The following is a 19580-nucleotide window of genomic DNA, read 5'->3' as shown; positions in this document are numbered from 1 at the left end:
CCTGGGACTGAAATCCCCGCAGTAAGAATTCTAATTTCAATAACTCTGAACATAGAATCAAGGAACCAGCGTTGAATCCAAGTTTTGTTCTTTCTTGGCTCTGTGATGGGAGGGAGGGAGGGAGGAAAGGAGGGAAGAAAGGAAAGAAGGAAGGAAGGAGAGAGGAAGGAGGGACAGAAGGAAGGAAGAAAGGAAGGAAGGAAGGAAGGAAGGAAGGAAGGAAGGAAGGAAGGAAACAAGCATTTATCAAATACCTAGTATGTCAGGCCCTGTGATAAGTATTTTACAAATATTATCTCTTTTGATCCTCACAACAACCCTGAAAGGTAGGTGCTATTATTATTTACAGACAAAGAACCTGAGGAAGGCAGAAGTAAATGACTTGACCAGGGTCACACAGTTAGTGTCTGAGGCAGGATTTGAACCCAGGACTTCCTGACTTCAGGCCCATTGCACTGCCTCACTTGACTTCTCTGAGCCTCATATACTTGGCTGAGAAATAGGGATAATAAAAGTTTTACTATTTTTATTACCGGGTTGTTACAATTATAGCGCTTTATAAATGGTCACAAGCTATATATCTATGTATATCCATCCATCTATCTTTCTATCTACCTAAACTGTTATCATTCTTCAAGTTGAGGTATTGCCTCCAGAAAGTCACTGTTAAATGCATAGATTCACAGAATTTATTAAATATAGTAAAAGTATAGAGTATATGCTAGGCCCTGAGTTAGTCAATCAATAAACATCTATTAAGGGCCTACTCTGTGCCAGGCACTCAGGATACAAAGGGCAAAAGACAGTCTTTGTTCTCTTGGAGCTCACGGTGTAATGGGGGAGACACCCTGCAAACAATTCTGCACAAACAAGTTATGTGCAGGGTAAATTGGAAATAGTGAACAGCAGGAAGGCACTAGAAATAAGGGGGATTTGGAAAAGCCTCTTGTAGCAGGTTTAGCTGAGTCTTGAAGGAAGCCTAGAGGTCAGTAGGGGAGCATTCCAGGCATAGAGGACAGCCAGTGAAAATACTCATCTGGGAGGTAGAGGTGCTAATATGAGGAAGCACAAAGAAGCCAGTGTCACTGGATTGCAGAGTATTTAGCTGGGTGTTGGACGACTGGACAGGTGGAAGGGCAAGCTATGAAGGGTTTTGAATGTCAAACAGAGGATTTTGTATTTCGTCTTAAGGTGATAGGGAGCCACTGAAGTTTATTGAGTGGTGTGGTAACATGGTCACACCTACACTTTGAAAGATCACTTTGACAGCTGGATTGGGGAGAGGCTTGAGACAGAGAAGCCAACCAAAAAACTATTGCTTGCACCAGTCTAGACATGAGGTGATGAAGGCCTGCACTAGATTGCTGAAGGTGTGGGCAAGAGATGTTACAAAGGTCAAATCAAAAGGCCTTTGCAACAGATTAAATATAGGGATGCAGGGATGATAACAGAGTGAGGAGTCAAGGACGAAAAGGAGTTTTAGAACCTGAATCTCATTTCTTTATCCATAAAATGAGGAGGACGGATGGTGGCAGGAGATAGCTCCCTTCCAGTTCTAACATTCTGTATGACTCAATGACTTACTGTACTGAAGGGGAAGGGAAGGGAATAAGCTTTTAATATTGTGTTTATCATGTTCCAGGCACTGTTAAGTGCTTTTACAAATATCTCATTTCATCATCACAACCACCCTATTAGGAAGGTACTGCTATTCCCATTTTACATTTGAGGAAACTGGGGCAATCAGAGGTTAAGTGATTTGCTCAGGGTCACACAGCTAAGAAGTCCGAGGCTGGATTTGAACTCAGGTCTTCAGAGAAACTATGTGGATTGAGGACTGCTGCATCATTGTGTCAGCATAGCTGGCTAGGGGTTGGAAATGCAGAGTTTTAACTGATTCTTGGTCTGATGGTCTGTGGTTTCAGGTTTCGAGTGCAACTTTGATTTCCCCTGTGAGCTAGAGTATTCACCACCACTGCAGGAAGACAGAAACCACTACTGGTCTTGGCGCCACATCACTTCTGAGGAAGCTTCCCAGATGAACCTGTTCATTGGCAGTCCTGCGGAAATTCACTCTGAGGAGCTGCCCAGAGGTAAAGAATAATGGTTTGAGGTCTTCTGGGGACAGGAGGTGGCTCTTGGGCATGCAAAAGGAAAAAAAAAACTAAAATGTCTATTCATTGGGGTTTGGTCTTTTAACAGTTGAAGGAAAAGGGAGGGGATTGGTCATCAGTGGTAAAAGAAATAACCCACCTCCATAGTCAACAATGCAGATAAAGGCTTTCCCTTCCCTTCTTAGCCTCTCGGGAGTGTCTGGTTTTTGTTTTATTCCCTTTGGGTTTGTAATCAGCTCCAGGAGCCACGTACTTCAGGGGAGGAGACGAGGGAAAGAGTAGGGACAGTTGGTTTACCTAGGGGAAGAGTCTGGTGGCTTTCCCAGACTGGGGAAGTTCTATATTCAAATGTCTGAGCGGCTGTGAGTGAGCAGTGATTCCTATAGCTGATGCTGAGCCAGATTGGTAATGACATGGATGAATCGGGAGAGAAAGAAATGTTGGAGAAAGGGCGTCTTGGCAACTTCCAGATATGCATAGGCAGAGGTATTGTTGATTCCATCCCTGAGCTCTGTATGCCCTTGTTCATCCATTCTCCCTTGCTAGCCACTGGCTGCAGCTGCTTTGAGGGTATATAATATCTGTTGTTATCAAAAGTGATGACATAGGTAAAATGTTTTGCAAACTTTAAAGTGCATAATAAATGCTACCTACTGTTGTCATCATTACTATTAGGGAATAGGGCACAGTTTAGAAAAAATAATCAAAGAAAAGTAAGAGTCATCCCTTGATTATACATGAATGATCATTCACCCTCTGGATCCCCTCTCACATAATTAACAAACTCAAGTCATCTTTCCTTTTCCTTTTCCCCATCATTCCATTCAATACCATCTGAAATGATTCTTGTTGGTTCATTCAGCGTATGAAAAAAGTAAGGTAGTCTCTGTCTTCATTAGACATAGCCAAATATAATTAGAAAGGCAAACCCATTACAAAATGGCACACTTGTTGACTAGCTGCTCCTTTGAATGATCTGTGCTTTTGCTCCACTGGATTATCAGAGACCCTCGGGAGTGGACGGGGCCCTGTGCTAACTAACTCTTCATTTATATATCTGCCTCAGGAATCTACCGCCCTGCAATCAGTGGCACAACTGAGTATTAGAACATGGTTTCTTCTAGCTCTAAACCTTTTTTTCCTATGGTCTGGGTTGTGCTGTCATTCCGTATCAACTGTAGAAATGAAGATAAGGATGTGAGGAATACAGTATGGCCCACGGAAGACCCCTCCATGGGATTGGAACGCACTATGACAACAGGAGTATGGTCCATGGTAGGCCCAGGTGCCAGATTCCCTTGCCAGAGCCCCCAGTTTACAAGGCAGGTCTGACTGCAAGGTGTTATGCTGTATGTCACTGATCCACATGTCACTAGGGCATCTTAATGGCCACTTCAGAAGTACTATGGTCTGATCGACAGTGGGGATGGACTCTCCCCTGAGGTCTCATTAGTTCATAGGAACTAGAGTTGGAAGGTAGCGTGGAGATCCTCTTGTTTTCATCAGGAGGAAACTTCCCCAAAGTTAGGGCTAAAATATGTTTGAAAATGATGACAACTGCCCCAGTGTGGTATAGCTAATGGAACTGCTCAAAGAAAGAAGTACCTGTGTGGATCAAAATAATCTGGAAGGTTTAATAAAAAGAGGATTTTAGGGGCGGCTAGGTGGCACAGTGGATAGAGCACTGGCCCTGGAGTCAGGAGTACCTGGGTTCAAATCCGGCCTCAGACACTTAACACTTACTAGCTGTGTGACCCTGGGCAAGTCACTTAACCCCAATTGCCTCACTAAAAAACAAAACAAAACAAAACAAAAAGAGGATTTTATTGAGGTTAAAGTCAATTCAATGAGCATTTAATAATTGCTCAGTATAGTAGAGACTATGCTGGGTCTCAGGGGATACAAAAACTGAAAGGATTGCCAAAGGGCTTTACCTGCAGTATATCATGGAAGGAGTCCTGAACTGGGAGTCAGCACACTGGGCTTCTAGCCATGTGTCTAATCTTGGGCAATTCTCTTCAAGGACACAATTGGGTGTAGTGGTTAGAAGGCTTGAAATCAAAGCCTGCCCCTAGACACTTACAAGCTGCGTGATCCACAGCAAATTATTTAATGTCTTTCTGCCTCAGTTTCCTCATCTGTAAAATGGGGGTGACAATCTGTCTTCTAGAGTTTTTTGATGATCAAATGAGATGAGAGATGTTGAGCACTCTGTGAAACAGAGTGTCGGATGAATGTGAGCCATTATTACCATGTTCACTTTCCAAATTTATAAAATGAGGGGGTTAAACAGGATGATCTATTAAGTCCCTTCCACCTCTAAAGCTCAATTACTCTGTAGTGAGAGGGGCACTTTTGAGCTGGGCTTTATAGCGTAGAGAGACTATGGATCCAGAAGAGTCAGAGAATAAGAATAAAAATAATTATAATAATAGCTGCCAGTGATATTGTCCTATAAGATTTGATGCCTTATCCAGTAGAAATTCAACAATTAAAAGGGGGAAAGAAGGATGTTCTGGGCATATGGAACTACCTAATCAAAAGCAAGGATGACAGTGTTCAGTGAGGATGGAGTGTAGTATGCGTGGAGTGCCATAAAGATAGAAAAGCTGGCTAATGCTTGATTGAAAAGGACTTTGAATGCCCAGCAAGGAAAGAAACATGGACTTTATCTGTTAGTCAGCATCGAAGACTTTTTGGCATAGGAGTAATTAACCACATTATTCAGAAGGAAGGTAAATTTGGCAGTGAAATGTAAAGAATGAATTCAAAGAGGGAACAAGGAAAAGGAGGAACCGATTCATTTATTTAGTACCTACTGTATCCTGAGAATTATGTTAGTCACTGTGGGGTGTTATAAAGGTAAATGTATAAGACATTGTCCCTGTCCTCCAGAAACTGACGAGGTAGGGGAGATAAGACCTGTAGACAACCCCTAGCACAATGACTTGCACACAGTAGGCCCTTAAATGTTCCTTGAGTTCAGCTGAATAGCTATAATACAGTGCAGAAAATGGTAAGTGCTATAGGAGAAGCACTAAGTGCTATTGACTTCCCTTGGTTGACTTCTCAACCACAGACCCATTCTGGGCTGGAATTTGCTGAGAGATGTACTCAGCAACGTAGATAATACTTATCCTGAGTGAGGAGGGAATAGGAGGAATCCATTACACCCAAGGAAGTTTTACCCAATAGCCTGGCATTCTGAGATAGAAAACGATTTGGTCTTGAAGATAAATATATTTGGAAATTGGAAAAACTAATCTATTTCCAGTCCTCTCCTTTATTCCTATTCTGTCCTGAAAACATGTAGATTTGCTAATCCAACCCCTGGCCCACCACTCAAATGCTTGGTGTCTCTTGTACTCTCACTCTTGTTTATCTCCTACTTCATCTTAACTCATTTGTTGTGGATTGAAAGGAAAGGAAGACTTCAAATTCCATTTCAAGATCAGTCTGACCTTGTTACTCCCTTATCAAGTGGTGCAAATGGGATTTGGGATTCATCAAACAAGTCCCCCCACCCCAACCTCTCCAAAGCAGATCCACTGAGGGTGTGGGGGAACTACACAAATCAGTCTGACTGATATGGATTGTTGGGGAGGCCTTCTCCAATTTTGCCACTTGCTCTGTGTCCCATGTTTACTTTGCATTTGCTTCGAAGAGCTGAGAGACTTTAATAAATACACTCTCATTCAACCTCCATAGGTACCTCATGGTGGTGTGCTGGGCACCTACAAAAGTGCTCAGTAAATATTAGTTGATTGATAAACCACTATTGGAAGCATTCTCTTGTCTTGATGGTTCAAAGGAACAGAGATCAGATGAGAACTGATCAGATCAGAACCAAGCTCCTTTATTTTTTCATGGGTCTTTTTCTTGGACTCAGTAAGGGGAAAAAAGTATAGGACCATAATTGAGACTGAGTTTCTATTCCACAGAGGGAAATAATTGGGGACTTCTTGTTAGGGTAAACAGATGTTCCAATGTTTTTTTCGGTGTTATTTTTTATGCAAAGTCTGTTCCTAGGATACAGAAAATTGGGACAATTGTCCCAAGGCCACAGGCTTTGAGGGCCCCTTGATTACAGTTGTAACTGGATTAGACAATAACACAGAGATGAAGTTGATGGGGATCTGGGGGGAGAGAGAGAGTTGTTTCCAATCTCTCTCTCTCTCTCTCTTTCTCACACACACACACACACACACACACACACACACACACACATACATACACACTTACGGCCTGTAAAGCTGGGTAGAATGTAGCATACAATACAGGGTGAAGAACACACTGGGTTCAGAGACAGAACTACTGAATTTGAATCCCAGATTTGCTTCTTACTCTGTGTGACCTTGGCTGGATCACTGAATTTTTCAGGGCTTTCATTCCTCAACTATAAAATGAGTGAGTGTGTTGGACAAGGTCCCCTCTAGCACTAAATCTGTAATCTTGTGATCTTATGATTGCCTCCCCCCCCCCCTTATTCTCATATTCCTCTGGCTAAACAACTATAGCCTGTATTTCTGTAGAAAACACTTTACCCACAACTACTCCATGAAGACAGTAGAGATGAGGAAATTGATCCTCGTGGAGGATCTGTGACTTGGTCAAGGACCCACAGTAAACCCTGGAACCAGAATTCAAATTCCAACCCCTGAGCTCTTTGTATCAAAAAGCCCTATTCAGTCAACACCAGTGGCTCTCTATTGCCTTCAAAGTCAAATATAAAATCCTCAGGCTTTAACACTTATCCCTTCCTTCCCCAGCCCCCATATCCTACCCCATACTCAACATATATTCAATGACATTGGCCTCCTTGCTGTTCCTCACAGAAAGCATTCCATCTCCCAATGCCACCCATTGCCACTGGCTGTGCCTCATGCCTAGAACTGTCTTCCTCTCATCCCCACATCCTGGCTTCCCTGGCTTCTTTCAAGTCCCATCTAAAATTCCAACCAGTTCTTTTTTTGTTCTTGGGCTTTATCTATTTTATTTTTTTTTTATGCTTTGAATAGAATTTTATTTTCCAAAATATATGAAAAAACAAATTTTAACATCAATTTTTTAAAACTTTGTGTTCCAACTTCATAGAAAAGGTTGTTCCATGACTACTCACGTACAACTTTTTCTATAAGAAAACTTTCCCATCCCCTGATGCTAATAATGCTTTCCCTCAGCATATAACCTCCATGTAATAGCATATAACCTCTCCATGGAGATTTCTGTCCATATAGGATCAATCTCTAATTTATCTTGTCCATATCTTGTTTGGATATTTTCTTTTTCATTTTGTCTCCTCCATCAGACAGTAACCTCCCTGAAAGCTGGGGCTATCTTTTGCCTTTCTTTGTTTTTATCCTTAGCACTTAGAAGAATGCCTGGCATATAGTAGGTCCTCAATAAATGCCTGGTGACTTAATTCAATTAAATACTAGCTATATGCCAGGCATGTACTGTGTTTGGTCCTGGAGAAGAGGAGAAATACAAACAGTGAGACTGTATGACCTTCTTTCAAAGATAACATAAGAGAAGGATGTATACAGAGTGAATACAACTGTGATTTAGGCACGATGCAGGGACAAAAACCACCAATGAAGGCATCTAGCAAGGCTTAAGAAGGAACTGGCCCTTGAGCTGAGCTGTGACAGAAGCTAAGGGTTCCAGGGAGGGAAAGGTGAGGCAGAAGAGAACAAGAGAGCGTTCCAGGCATGGTGAGGTAGGGAAGGCGAGGGGCTGCCAGAAGTTAGTCCTTCTGTGATTTCTTAAATTCAGTGTGAAGGGGGAAGGGACTGTAGGAATAGCTCCCACTCCCCACAAGAAGGCCCTAGCTCTAGTTCTATTTTTAGAACTTTGTGATCTGGAATGGATTTTGGTCACTGGCCAGCATCGTGGGGAAGGGGTGAGAGGTGACAATTGCCTTCTGAGTGAAATTCTACCTGCTTTGTGGAATTTCACTCTGGGCACTACAAAGGTTTATTGCTTTGCCCCTGAAATTAAGTGGTACCTCCATCTACTTTATCAAGCTGTCTGACAACTTGATGAATATAAACAGACCCTTCCGGTGGCAGATGTCCAATGGGGCGGGGGTGGGGAGGGGTGGAAGAGGGGAACCTAAAGGACATCAACTGGATTGTTTCTCCCATTTTACAAAGCAGGAGATGGAGGTGCAAATGAATTCTGACTCTGCCACTTCCTGCCTATGTGACTTAGGGCAATCAATCAACAAATATTTAAGTACCTGCTATTTACAAGAACCCTTTCTTTATCCCCCTTAATGTTAATATCTTCCCTCCTTTGATTTTCTCCAATTTATCCTATATACTATATGGCTTATTCATACATAATTGTCTGACTGTGGGTTCTGTCTCTGGATGGTAAGCTCCTTGAGAGCAAAGACTGTTGTTTTTTTCTGTCTTTTCATCTGCCTAGTATATATAGTATATATAGATGCTTAATAATGCTTGTTGATTAGCTGTGTGCCAGGTATTCTACTAGACATTGGAGATATAAGTACAGAGAATGAGATAATTCCTACTTGCTATGAACTTACAGTCTAATGATGGGAACACCAATGTGTGTGTCTATATGTATATACATATGTGTGTATGTCTGTATGTATAGACATAAAACATATATTATACACACGCACAAACTTACTAGCTGTGTGACTCTGAACAAGTCACTTAAGCCTGTTTGCCTCTGTGTCCTCATCTATAAAATGAGCTGGAGAAAGAAATGGTAACCTACTCTAGTATCCTTGCCAAGAAAATTCCACATGGGGTCACAAAGGTTGGACATATATGTGTAGGTGTGTGTATATATGTATATGTGTATGTGTACCTATGTATATATGCATGTGTATATATAGAATGCATGTGTGTATATATGGAGTAAATATAACGTTAATAAATACAAACATATAGGGCTAGAGGCAAGAGTACCAAATTCCTCCCAATGTGTTCCTTTATAAGGGGCAGAAACTGGTCTTAGTTTACTCCATTTTGTACTTACTACCCTTCCTGATTTCAACAGCATGGAGCAAGATGCTCCTGAGCCAGGTACCTCCCAGTATCCCCTCCCTCCTCTTCCTTTTATGTGTTATCTCTTCCTGCTTTTAAATTGTGATCTCTTTGAGTATTGGGACTAACTTTTTATTAATTGTATCCTCAGTGCCCAGCATGGTGCCTGTTTATTAGATTGAATTTAAAAAGTATTTAAATCCCAGGTCATTTGGAAGTGAAGGCACCAGGAAAAGGCTTCATGCAGAAGACGATGATTTGGCAGCAGCTTAACTAGAGAGAGAATTTATGAGGAGGAGTTAAGAAGAAGAAATGCATTCCAGGCATGAGGTCCTGCCCAGTACAAAGGAACAGGAGTGGGATTTGGGGTCGAGTCATTTAGCCTCCTTGGGATTAATTTTCCTTGTGTAAAAAAGACAAGATTGTGAGGTACCTTCTCACTCTAAATGTATGATCCAGTAATTTATGATTTGGTAGAAGAAGCAATAGATTGGGGGTTAGGAGGCCTGGACTCTGTCATGGCCTCCACACCTAACCTATGATGTGATATTGGATATATGCCTTCCTCTCACTATGCCTCACTTTCTTCCTGTGTACAGTGTCAGGGTTAGACTGAATACCCTCTGATATCCCTTACAGTTCTGATGCTTCCCAGCACTGACAACTTCAGACGCTCCCTCCTGTGATTATCTCTCTGGCTGGATGCGGTATCTTTTGCTACAATTAAAAGGATGTAGAGGCTCCAATAAAAAAGACAGTGCAAGTGGGTAGCAAAGTGGCAAGAAGGTGCCTTGGGCTTGGGGCTTTTTTAATCCCACATTTATTAGTTGGGTGATATTTAGATCCTTTTGTAATATTTCTTGTCAAAGGATGTAGATGGGCCAGAGGAAGGGCTGGAGGAAGGCAGAGAGAATAATAGCAATCACAGATAATGAACCACGGGAGTATAAATTTTGACTGGTTTTAATTTATGGTCTCTGGAACTGAGAATAATAAGCGAGATACAATCCAGAGCAGCAAGATAATAAAGAATGATAATCTTGATGGAACACAATATTATAAATTAATAAAATGGTAGGGACTCATTTAGGATGAGGTAGTTTGTGACTTTTTAAGAAGTACCAGGGGATGGTTCAAGTTTTTGTCTTTGGGGAGTTAGATGGACGGAAGCAGTTTCTTCTTTTCTTATACCTGGGTACTAGAAGCATAGGCATCTAGGTGACACAGTGGATAGAGCACTGAGCCTGGAGTCAAGTCAGGAAGACCTGAGTTCAAATTCAGCCTCAGACACTTATTATCTGGGTGACCCTGGGAAAGTCACTTAACCCTGTTTGCCTCAGTTTCCTCACCTGTAACATGAGCTGGAGAAGGAAACAGCAAAACACTCAAGTATCTTTGCTAAGAAAACCTTAAACAGGGTCATAGAGAGTCAGATATGATGGAAATGATTGAACAATAACCAGAAGCATGGATTTAGTGATGAGTGGGGAATCAGTGTACCTTGGTGCTAGTGCCGACATTGCTACTAAGTGACCATGTCGCCTCAGACAGAGCCTTTTACCTTTCTAAGCCTCAGTTTCCTAGACTTGAAAATAAGAAAGTTGGGTTAGACCAGATGACATCTAAGATCCCTTCCACCTCTGACTTCCTAGGATTCCATGAATGTTTCACAGGCTCTTTATTTGGAATCTAAAGGAGGCAAATCAGGCTCAGGGTATGAGAAAATGGGTACACATGGGCCTGGGAGCAAGACTCCATAGTCCCCTTGAATGGATCCTACCATTTCCTGAGGTCTTCAAAGAGGGAAGGTCAATAGAATCATGTGATTTAGCATGAAAACAAAAGAATGAAAACGTCTAGGTCTTTTAGCGTGACTGGTTGGGTAGTAAAGCATCCCTGAATTTCACCTTTGACATCTAGGGGTGGAGTGGATCACCACTTTCTCTGCCCCTACTCCTGCCTCATATACTTTGTCCCAGTCTTGTGTGGATCCATACACTTGTCTGAACAAACTTAGGATTTTCAGGAACCAGGACCATAGGCTCTAGGAAAGCCAAATTTGTTGCAGATTCTCCCATGGATTCCTCTCTTAAAGATAACACTCACCTCAAAACATAGCTTTATCCTATCTCTATCTCTATCTCTATCTCTATCTCTATCTCTATCTCTATCTCTATCTCTATCTCTATCTCTATCTCTATCTCTATCTCTATCTCTATCTCTACCTCTACCTCTACCTCTACCTCTACCTCTACCTCTACCTCTACCTCTACCTCTACCTCTACCTCTACCTCTACCTCTACCTCTACCTCTCTCTCTCTCCATCTCCATCTCCATCTCCACCTCCATCTCCATCTATATCTATATAAATATCTATATCTAAGAAAACCTTAAATATATCTATATCTAGAGATAGAGATAGAGATAGATAGATAGATATTATACAATAGCTCCCAGGGACTGTTGGAACTAACTACCACTTCCAAAATGTCAAGGAACAGCCTTGCGGTCTTGAAAGTTACCCAATAGTAATAACCATAAGGATGATGATAGCTAGTGTTTCTTTAATACTTAAGTTTTACAAAGCCCTTTACGTATGCTATCTCATGATCTTCAGAGACAGTTCTGTGAGGGAAGTACTACTATGATCTCCATTTTCTATATTAGAAAATTGAGGCTATTAGGTTAAAGACTTGCCCAGGATCACACAGTTAGTGAGTGTCAGAGGTAGGATTCACACGCAGGCTCTAAATCCAGCACTCATAGTTCCTAAATAGATAGTGTGACTCTGTCCCTCACATTTACAGTAGCAGCAGATTTGGACCAAATAAGAAGCATTCTTAAAATGATGATAAGTGGAAATGCCTGTTCCAGAGTTCCTGAGCCTCAGAGGGTTCTAAATCCCAGGCAGAATGAACTGGTGACTGGAATTTATACCATAATGACCAGGATTCCTGTTAGAGCCAAGTTATTTACCACTTGGAAAGCATGATGGAGAGGGGGATGGGGAAGGTGGATCTTAAATTGAGATTCTAGAACCATGGGTGAAAGAGACTTAGTTCTAGCTCCAGCAGCCTAGTGTTTTCTCTACCCTGGGTTCAAATCTGTATATCATCAGACTCAAGCATCCATGGCTCCCAGCCTGCCCTTTCTCTACGACTCATATGGCTTGGAAAAGCTTGCCTTAAATATGCATAAAGTAAACAAGTCAAGCCAAAATGACCACTTTCTTTCTTCTATAATCATTTCTTTGAAGTTTGGGTTAAGAGGATTGACCTTAGGATTGGCAGGAGAAGAGAAAGTAGAGATACCAGACCAGGGCTGAAGGGAAGCTGGGCTGGATGTGCACTGAGGCACATTCAGGCAGAAGATTCTGGTCAATCTGAGCCCCAGTGGCATGTCTAGTCAGACCAAGACTGAAGGGGCTTCAAGATGCCGTCACAGGCAGAGCATGGTGAGCCAGGCCATACTTAAAGCAGGTGTAATGGCAAAGGGGAAGTAGAGATGCTAGGTTCTGGCCAGTAGGGTTTAGGGACATTGATAAGACTAATGGCAGGGTGGGCTGGGAAATGAAGGGACAGGCTGGGATAGGGTAAGAGAGGAAGGCTAGGGAACACAACAAGAAGCCAAAAAAATTGGTCTTTGGTTAGGTTAGGGGGGATTGAGGGGAGGAGATCTAACTGGGTCAAATGATGGGAAAATAAGGCTTGATTATAGGGAGAGGACAGAGGCTGAGAAGAAGGATCAGGGGCAGATTGTGGAAGAGGATAAAACAAGAATTGGGGAAAGAAGTTGGAATTGGAGATGGGATGGCCTAGGGAGACTGGGATGGTCAAGGGAGGGAGAGGAAGATAAGGTGGCCTGGGGCCAAAGAGCCTGCCTTGGTAGTTGGTAAATTCTCAGTTCCTGGAGATTGCTAAGCAGATGCAGGATGACCACTTGGGGAAGCCACAGAAGAAATACTTGTTCAGTTATGGGTTGGACTGTCTGGCCTCTGAGGTCCCTTCCAAATCCAGGATTCTGGGATGCAAGAATTCTGTTTTCTAAAGAGACCCAGAATAGTACTTTAGCAAATGTGATTTTGCTATCATGATTGTCATCGTAAGCCTTTATTGAAGTGTCCTTGTGCAGTGATCCTCTGCTAGTTGGTAAAACAGTAAGCTTATCAGACAATCTCTATTCTCTAGGCTCTGACAATCTGAGACTGAAAACATTAATGGGAAATCTCTCTCTCTCTCTCTCTCTCTCTCACACACACACACACACACATATACACCTTAAAGACTGAGGAGGCAGCTGTCTTATATGGTGTGATTTTGAGGGTTGAGGAAAGTTACTTCACCACCACCCCCCTTCTATTCCAGAAAAGAAAAATAAAATCCTTCTCTTGGCCTGTCAGCTGATATAAAGGCAGCTTTTTAAAAGGGATCTCTATTGATATATTTTGTTTTTATATCACCTGAATTTGGCACTGTGTCCCTTTCCTTACCTCCTCCTAGAAAGCCATCCCTTATTACCAATAAATAAGTTAATTAATTAATTAATTAAAAGAGGAAGAAGAGAAATAACAGCAAAACTGATCAATATATCTAAAAAATTCTGACATCATATGTATTGTTCTTTGCCCATGAGCAACCTACCTATGCAGGAGAAAAGTGGGGGCGTTTTCTCATATGCTTCTTGGAAGCCACTCTTATTTTTGATAACATCATAATGTTCATGTCATGTTGTTGTTTCCATTTACGCTGATGAAGTCATTGTGTATGTTCTTTTCTTGACTCTGTTTACTTCACTTTACACCAGTTTGTGAAAATCTTTCCATAACTCTTGGTATTTGTGATTTTCATTATTTCGTACAGCATAGTAATCCATTATATTAATATAACACAATTTGTTCAGCTGTTTCCAAATTGATTGACATCTACATTGTTTCCAATGCTTTGCAACCACACAAAAAAAGTATTGCCATAATGTTTTGTTGTATGTGGATCTTTTTATCACTGACCTCTTTGGGGCTATATAACTAGCAGTAGAATCTGTGGGTCAGAGGGTATGGGGATTTTAGTCACTTCATTTGCATAATTTCAAATTACTTTCTAAAATAATATTTATTAATTCATAGTCCCGCTTATAATGCATAAGTGTGCCTGTCTTTCCTCCAACATTGACTATATCTATTTTTTTTTGTCTTTTCTACCAATTTGCTAGCTGTGAGAGGAAATCTAAAGTTGTTTTGATTTACCTTCCTCTTATTATTAGTGATTTGGAATATTCTTTCCTACAGTTGTTGGAAATGTACAATTGGTCCTTTGAGAACTATTTGTTAATATCCTTTGACCACATCTCTATTGAAAAGTAGCTTTTGATCTCATATATTTCTATTAGTTATCTATACATCTTTTATACGAAATCCTTATGATACAAATATTTTTTCCTAGACAACCATCTCCCTTCTTATCCTTGATACATTAATGATGTTTCTACAAAAGCTTTTCAACTTCATATAATCAAAGTTATTTATTTTTATCTTTTGTAATTGTTTCTGTCCGTTGTTTGATTAAGAATTCATTTACTGGGGGCAGCTAGGTAGCACAATGGATAAAGCACTGGCCCTGAATTCAGTAGGACCTGAGTTCAAATCCAGCCTCAGACACTTAACACTAGCTGTGTGACCTGGGCAAGTCACTTAACCCTCATTGCCCCACCAAAAAAAAAAAATTATCTACCCCAAACTGTGAAAGGTATATGATTTGCTTTGCTTCTCTTCTATTTTTTTTTTTCTTAATGGAATGGTCTTTGGTATACAAGTCACAAATCTACTTTGAAATTATTGTGGAACATGGTGTAAAATGCTTTCATAAGTCCATTTCTGCCAGGTTATTTTCTAGTTTTTCCACAAGCTACTATCAAATAGGGAATCCTTTCCTAGATAATTCATGTTTTCTGCTTATCAAATGCCGGTATGTTGGATTCCATTATTTCTGATTCTCCCTTATCTAGTCTGCTCCATTGATAGTTTTTTTTTCTATTTTAAACAATACCAAATAGTTTTGATGACTGCTGCTTTTTAATATAGTTTGAGGTTTGGAAGTTTATTTCCAATGGAGTAGAATCTTTCTTAATGATTATTATATTTTTTTATTTTATTGAAAGGATTTGTCTTTATTAAAATACAAATGCTTCTGATTAGGGGAAGACATTGATCTTCATTTTTTTTTACACCTTTTGGGATCTCTTGTTCCATTTAAGACCCAACTCAAGTGCTACCTCCTCCAAGAAGCCTTGCCAGATTTTCCCTCCTTTCCTCAATTGTTAACAGCTTCCCTTTCTCATTGTGCATATTTTATATTTACTTATCTGTGTACATATTTCCCTCCTCCAGTAGACTGTAAGTCCCTTGAAGACAGATTGCTTTATGTTTTGTTTCTATATCCCAAGTACCTAGTGCAGTTTTTGGTACATAGTAGGTTCTTAATACTATTGTTATAGGCCCAGGGTACCTCAGAAGTTTTCTGGGGTAAAAAAAGAAAAGAAACTTCTCCTTGAGAAACTAAACCAAAGGACAGACACACCTAAAGAGATAAGTGACACTGGATCAGAGACTGAGTTAGCTCCAGGACCACCACCTTTCATTCCAATATCCCCCACTCCTCAAGGAGGTGATAAGATTAGGTGTGACTTCTCCCTCTGTGGCATGAGGAGGAGAGAGATGGCTTGAGAGATCCAGAGCAACTTCTTACCCAACTTCCCCAGACACCACCAGTAGGGGATGGTCCTCCCCTAGTAAGGGAACTTTCCACAGTCAGATGATCACCTCATGGGATCACCATCCATCCTCTATAAAAGTATCTGCCTGTCTCCTACTCTAGGAGATAGGTATCTTAGAGAGCTATGCCTCTGTGCCATGCCTTCTCCCCAGGAGAAGTCCAAGGATTTCTCTGTTGGTTTCTTTTCCCTAGCACCTAAATCAAATTTTATTTTACTCTAATTTGTATTTGTGTGTAAGAGGGTGTAATTCTTTTTTTGTTTGTTTTGTTTTTGTTTTGTTGTTTTTGTGGGGCAGTGGGGGTTAAGTGACTTGCCCAGGGTCACACAGCTAGTAAGTGTCAAGTGCCTGAGGTTGTAATTCTTTAAAGAGGAATTCCTAAGGACCCCTACCTCAAACCCCCATCCATTTCCCCTATAGCACTATAAATGTTGATCGAATAGAATTCATTGATAATCTTGCCTGAATCCAGTGGTATAAGTAGAACAACACTCTTTCAAACTAGAAGTTGGACAAAGTTTATAACCAAACTTTCTGTGCAATCCTTCTGGAGATGATTCACAGACTGGATCCAAATCAAGCCATAGTTTAAGGTCTGGGAATGAGGTCCAGGATACATGGGGAGGGAGGGGTATTCCTTAGAATAATTGTTAAAAGGGAATAGAGCCAGCCTTATAAACACTTAAAAACATACATAATTGCCCTACTTGCCTAATCCTACCTCCACCTTCAGAGCTCCTTTAGATAAGACCTAGCTTGTGCATTCCTCCTATCTAGTTTTGTCATTGGTAGTCAACTGAACAGAATAATCTGATGCTCAGTCAGCCCCTCATAAATTCATTTCTCAAAAGTCCCAAAGGCAAGTATCATACTGAATACATGGATGAATGAAGACCTTCAAATACCTTCAAGATTTTGTTGTTATGCATGTTCTCTCTACCAACTTGAATCCCAACCCCTTCTCTGCCTTTGTAGACAGTTTTATGCATAAATTCGGGGGGGGGGGGAGGAGACAACCCACTAACCAAGGACTAAAATTTGGTTTTGATCTTAACTAGATTCCTCTTGGGTAAGACATAATCCACACCCATACTCAAAGCCTCTCTGACTTGGTAGGATTTGCTGGTACTTGGGCTCTTGCTTTTGAGAAGTCAAGGTCACCTCCTTATCATGATGGGGTGTCCATCAAAGGAGAGCTAAACCAAGTAGAATTTATTTTGATGCAGATGTTGACTCATTACGGTGAAAAACTTCCTAATAGAATTGTTTCAAAGTGCAATGGGCCCCCTCAGGGTTACTGCCCACCCACTAGAATATTTCAAGGAATGACTGGGTGACCATTTGTTAGAAGTGCTATAGAGAGGATTCTAATTTAGGTACAGATTGGACTAGATGACCTCAGAGGTCCCTTTCAATTCTGGGAGTCTATGATTCTGTAAAGAATTCATCAATTCAGCATTTAAGTGCCTACACAGCAATGCCCAAAGAGGATGGGGATTTAAAGAAAGATTAGATGTGGGCTCAGCTCTCCAGGAGTTCACAATCTGAACACCCCTATTCAAACTAATGATGGGAGACATAAATATACAAGTAACTCTATTAAAAGGGAAAGTGTGCTAAATATGAAGCAGACATAAAGAGAGGGAGGGAGAGACAGAGAAAGAGAGAGTTAGAGAGAGGAAAGAGAGGAGGGAAGAGAGAGAGAGGTAGGGGGAGACCAAGGAGGAGAGGAAGAGGGAAAGGGAGGGGAGGAAGAAGAAGAATAAGGAGAAGGAGGAGGAGGAGGAAGAATACTTATGCCCTATGTGTCTTTTTTCTTATTGTGATTGATCTAAAGTTCCCACCATTATAGTCATTCTTTGGAACTAGTGCATAAAGGTAAGGGTAATCTCTCTATAAATTTACTTTTTAAAATTTACTGGGAAGAGAGAAACAAGATCTGAGCAAGGCCAGAAATGCATGAGATTTTTACTCAGGAGACTGGGACCAAACCCGACTTCAGTTATTTAGACAGTGAGGAGGAGAAACCAAGCAGCCATTTGAGTATTCATTAGTGTCCATTGTTGCTCTGCTGTTTTTGAATCAGCAGTAGACACTTTACATTTCTGCCTTGTATTTCTTGATAATGAATCAGCAGAGGGGAAATGGAGAAATACAAGAGACTCAATGTCTTCCTGTGTTCCTACGGGTCCCAGCTGAACCATCAATGAACATCAGGACAGATTGGGAGAGGGGTGTGTGTGTGTGTGTGTGTGTGTGTGTGTGTGTGTGTGTGTGTAAACCATAGCAGGCTGGCCCGATGCAGATTGACAGCTCAGTCCCTAAGAGACATTTTTCTCTATTATATAGAGGGCAATCCCTCCAGATTCTCAACTTCAGGGTAATCCTTGATGCCTTCTACTCACTCATCCCACATAAACCAACCAATTGACAAATCTCATTTCTAACTCCATAGTATCTCTTGCATATGGCCCCTTCTCCCCTCACACAGCTGCTGCCCTCATCACCTCTCTCTACAGTAGTATCCTACTTGAAGTTTCCCTTCCTCATACTTCTCCTCATTATGGGCCATCATCCACATAATCACTAAAGTGTTTTCTAGAAGTACATGTCACCTCCTGCACGAATTCCATTGACTCTCTCTTACCTTGGCATTTAAAGCTCTGCCCTACCTTTCCAGTTTTCTTATACACTATTACCCTCTGTAGAAATATTTTATTAACTTGCCTAATTTGGGGGGACTAATCTGACTGAAGGACTAATCTGGGGACTGTTGGCTGTTTGGCTATCTGACTGCTATTAATTTAATATGGGCCATTTACAAAGTTCTACCACACTGCTCCACTCCCCAAATTAAGAAGCCTCTTAACTAAATGATCAAAGCAGAGTTTATTTATGAGATACTATTTAAAATTAAGAATACAGGGAAATAAAATGTACAACCTGACTGCGTTGCTGAAGCTGAGGGGGAGGAGCACCAGCACCTCCCACACAGAAGAGACCCTGAGGGCCTAAGGCTTTCCAATCTCAGTCCAAAGGTAGGGTCCCCAAATCAAAATAAATTTCCACACCTCCACACAATAATGTCCACCTTTATTAGCTATTGCCTTACTTGCTGTTTTGCATTGGCTGTCCATCATGTCTGGAATGCTCTCTCTCCTTTTCTCTGGTCCTTGTAATATCTGGTTTCATTCGAGATGCTACTCAAGTACCACCTTCTTTCATACATGAAGCCTTTACTGATTCTTCTGATGGCTAGTGACCTCTCTCCCAAAACGACTTGGTCTACTCATTTGTAACATATTCAGATACACATGAAATCTCTCCCACTAGAATGAGAGCTTCTTGAGGGCAGATATTACTTTACTGTTGTCTTTGTATTCTTAGCACTTAATCCAATGTTATCTATGTAGGGTGTTCATAATGATGGAAAAGTAGCTCAATATTCTTATACATTTTTATGGGCTATATACCTATTTCTCAAACTCCATTAGTCCAACATTCTTGCATATAGTTTGAGGATTTCCTCAAGCCCTTCCCCATTATCCTAAAGGAATTTATTAGATTAACTTCTTCTTATTAGGGAGCCAACTCCTCGAATCATGAAATATAGGACAGGTGGTATTGTTGAGTCATATTTCAGTTGTGTCTGGTCTGAGTCTTTGTAACCCCATTTGG

At 41.1% G+C, this 19580-nt stretch overlaps 1 protein-coding gene across 1 annotated transcript in view; it reads left to right on the top strand.

The window, feature by feature from the left end:
• The window catches only part of ALK (ALK receptor tyrosine kinase), a 1073674-nt gene that overhangs the window by 312917 nt on the left and 741177 nt on the right, over positions 1-19580 (top strand). Inside the window, exon 3 of the mRNA XM_043982018.1 lies at positions 1926-2093. Coding sequence (XP_043837953.1) covers positions 1926-2093 — 168 coding nt within the window. The remainder of the gene's footprint in view (positions 1-1925; positions 2094-19580) is intronic.

Source organism: Dromiciops gliroides, chromosome 2, assembly GCF_019393635.1.
Source record: "Dromiciops gliroides isolate mDroGli1 chromosome 2, mDroGli1.pri, whole genome shotgun sequence".
Taxonomy (NCBI): domain Eukaryota; kingdom Metazoa; phylum Chordata; class Mammalia; order Microbiotheria; family Microbiotheriidae; genus Dromiciops; species Dromiciops gliroides.
Note: the sequence above shows the minus strand (reverse complement) of the source record. Positions and strands in the feature narration are given on the sequence as shown.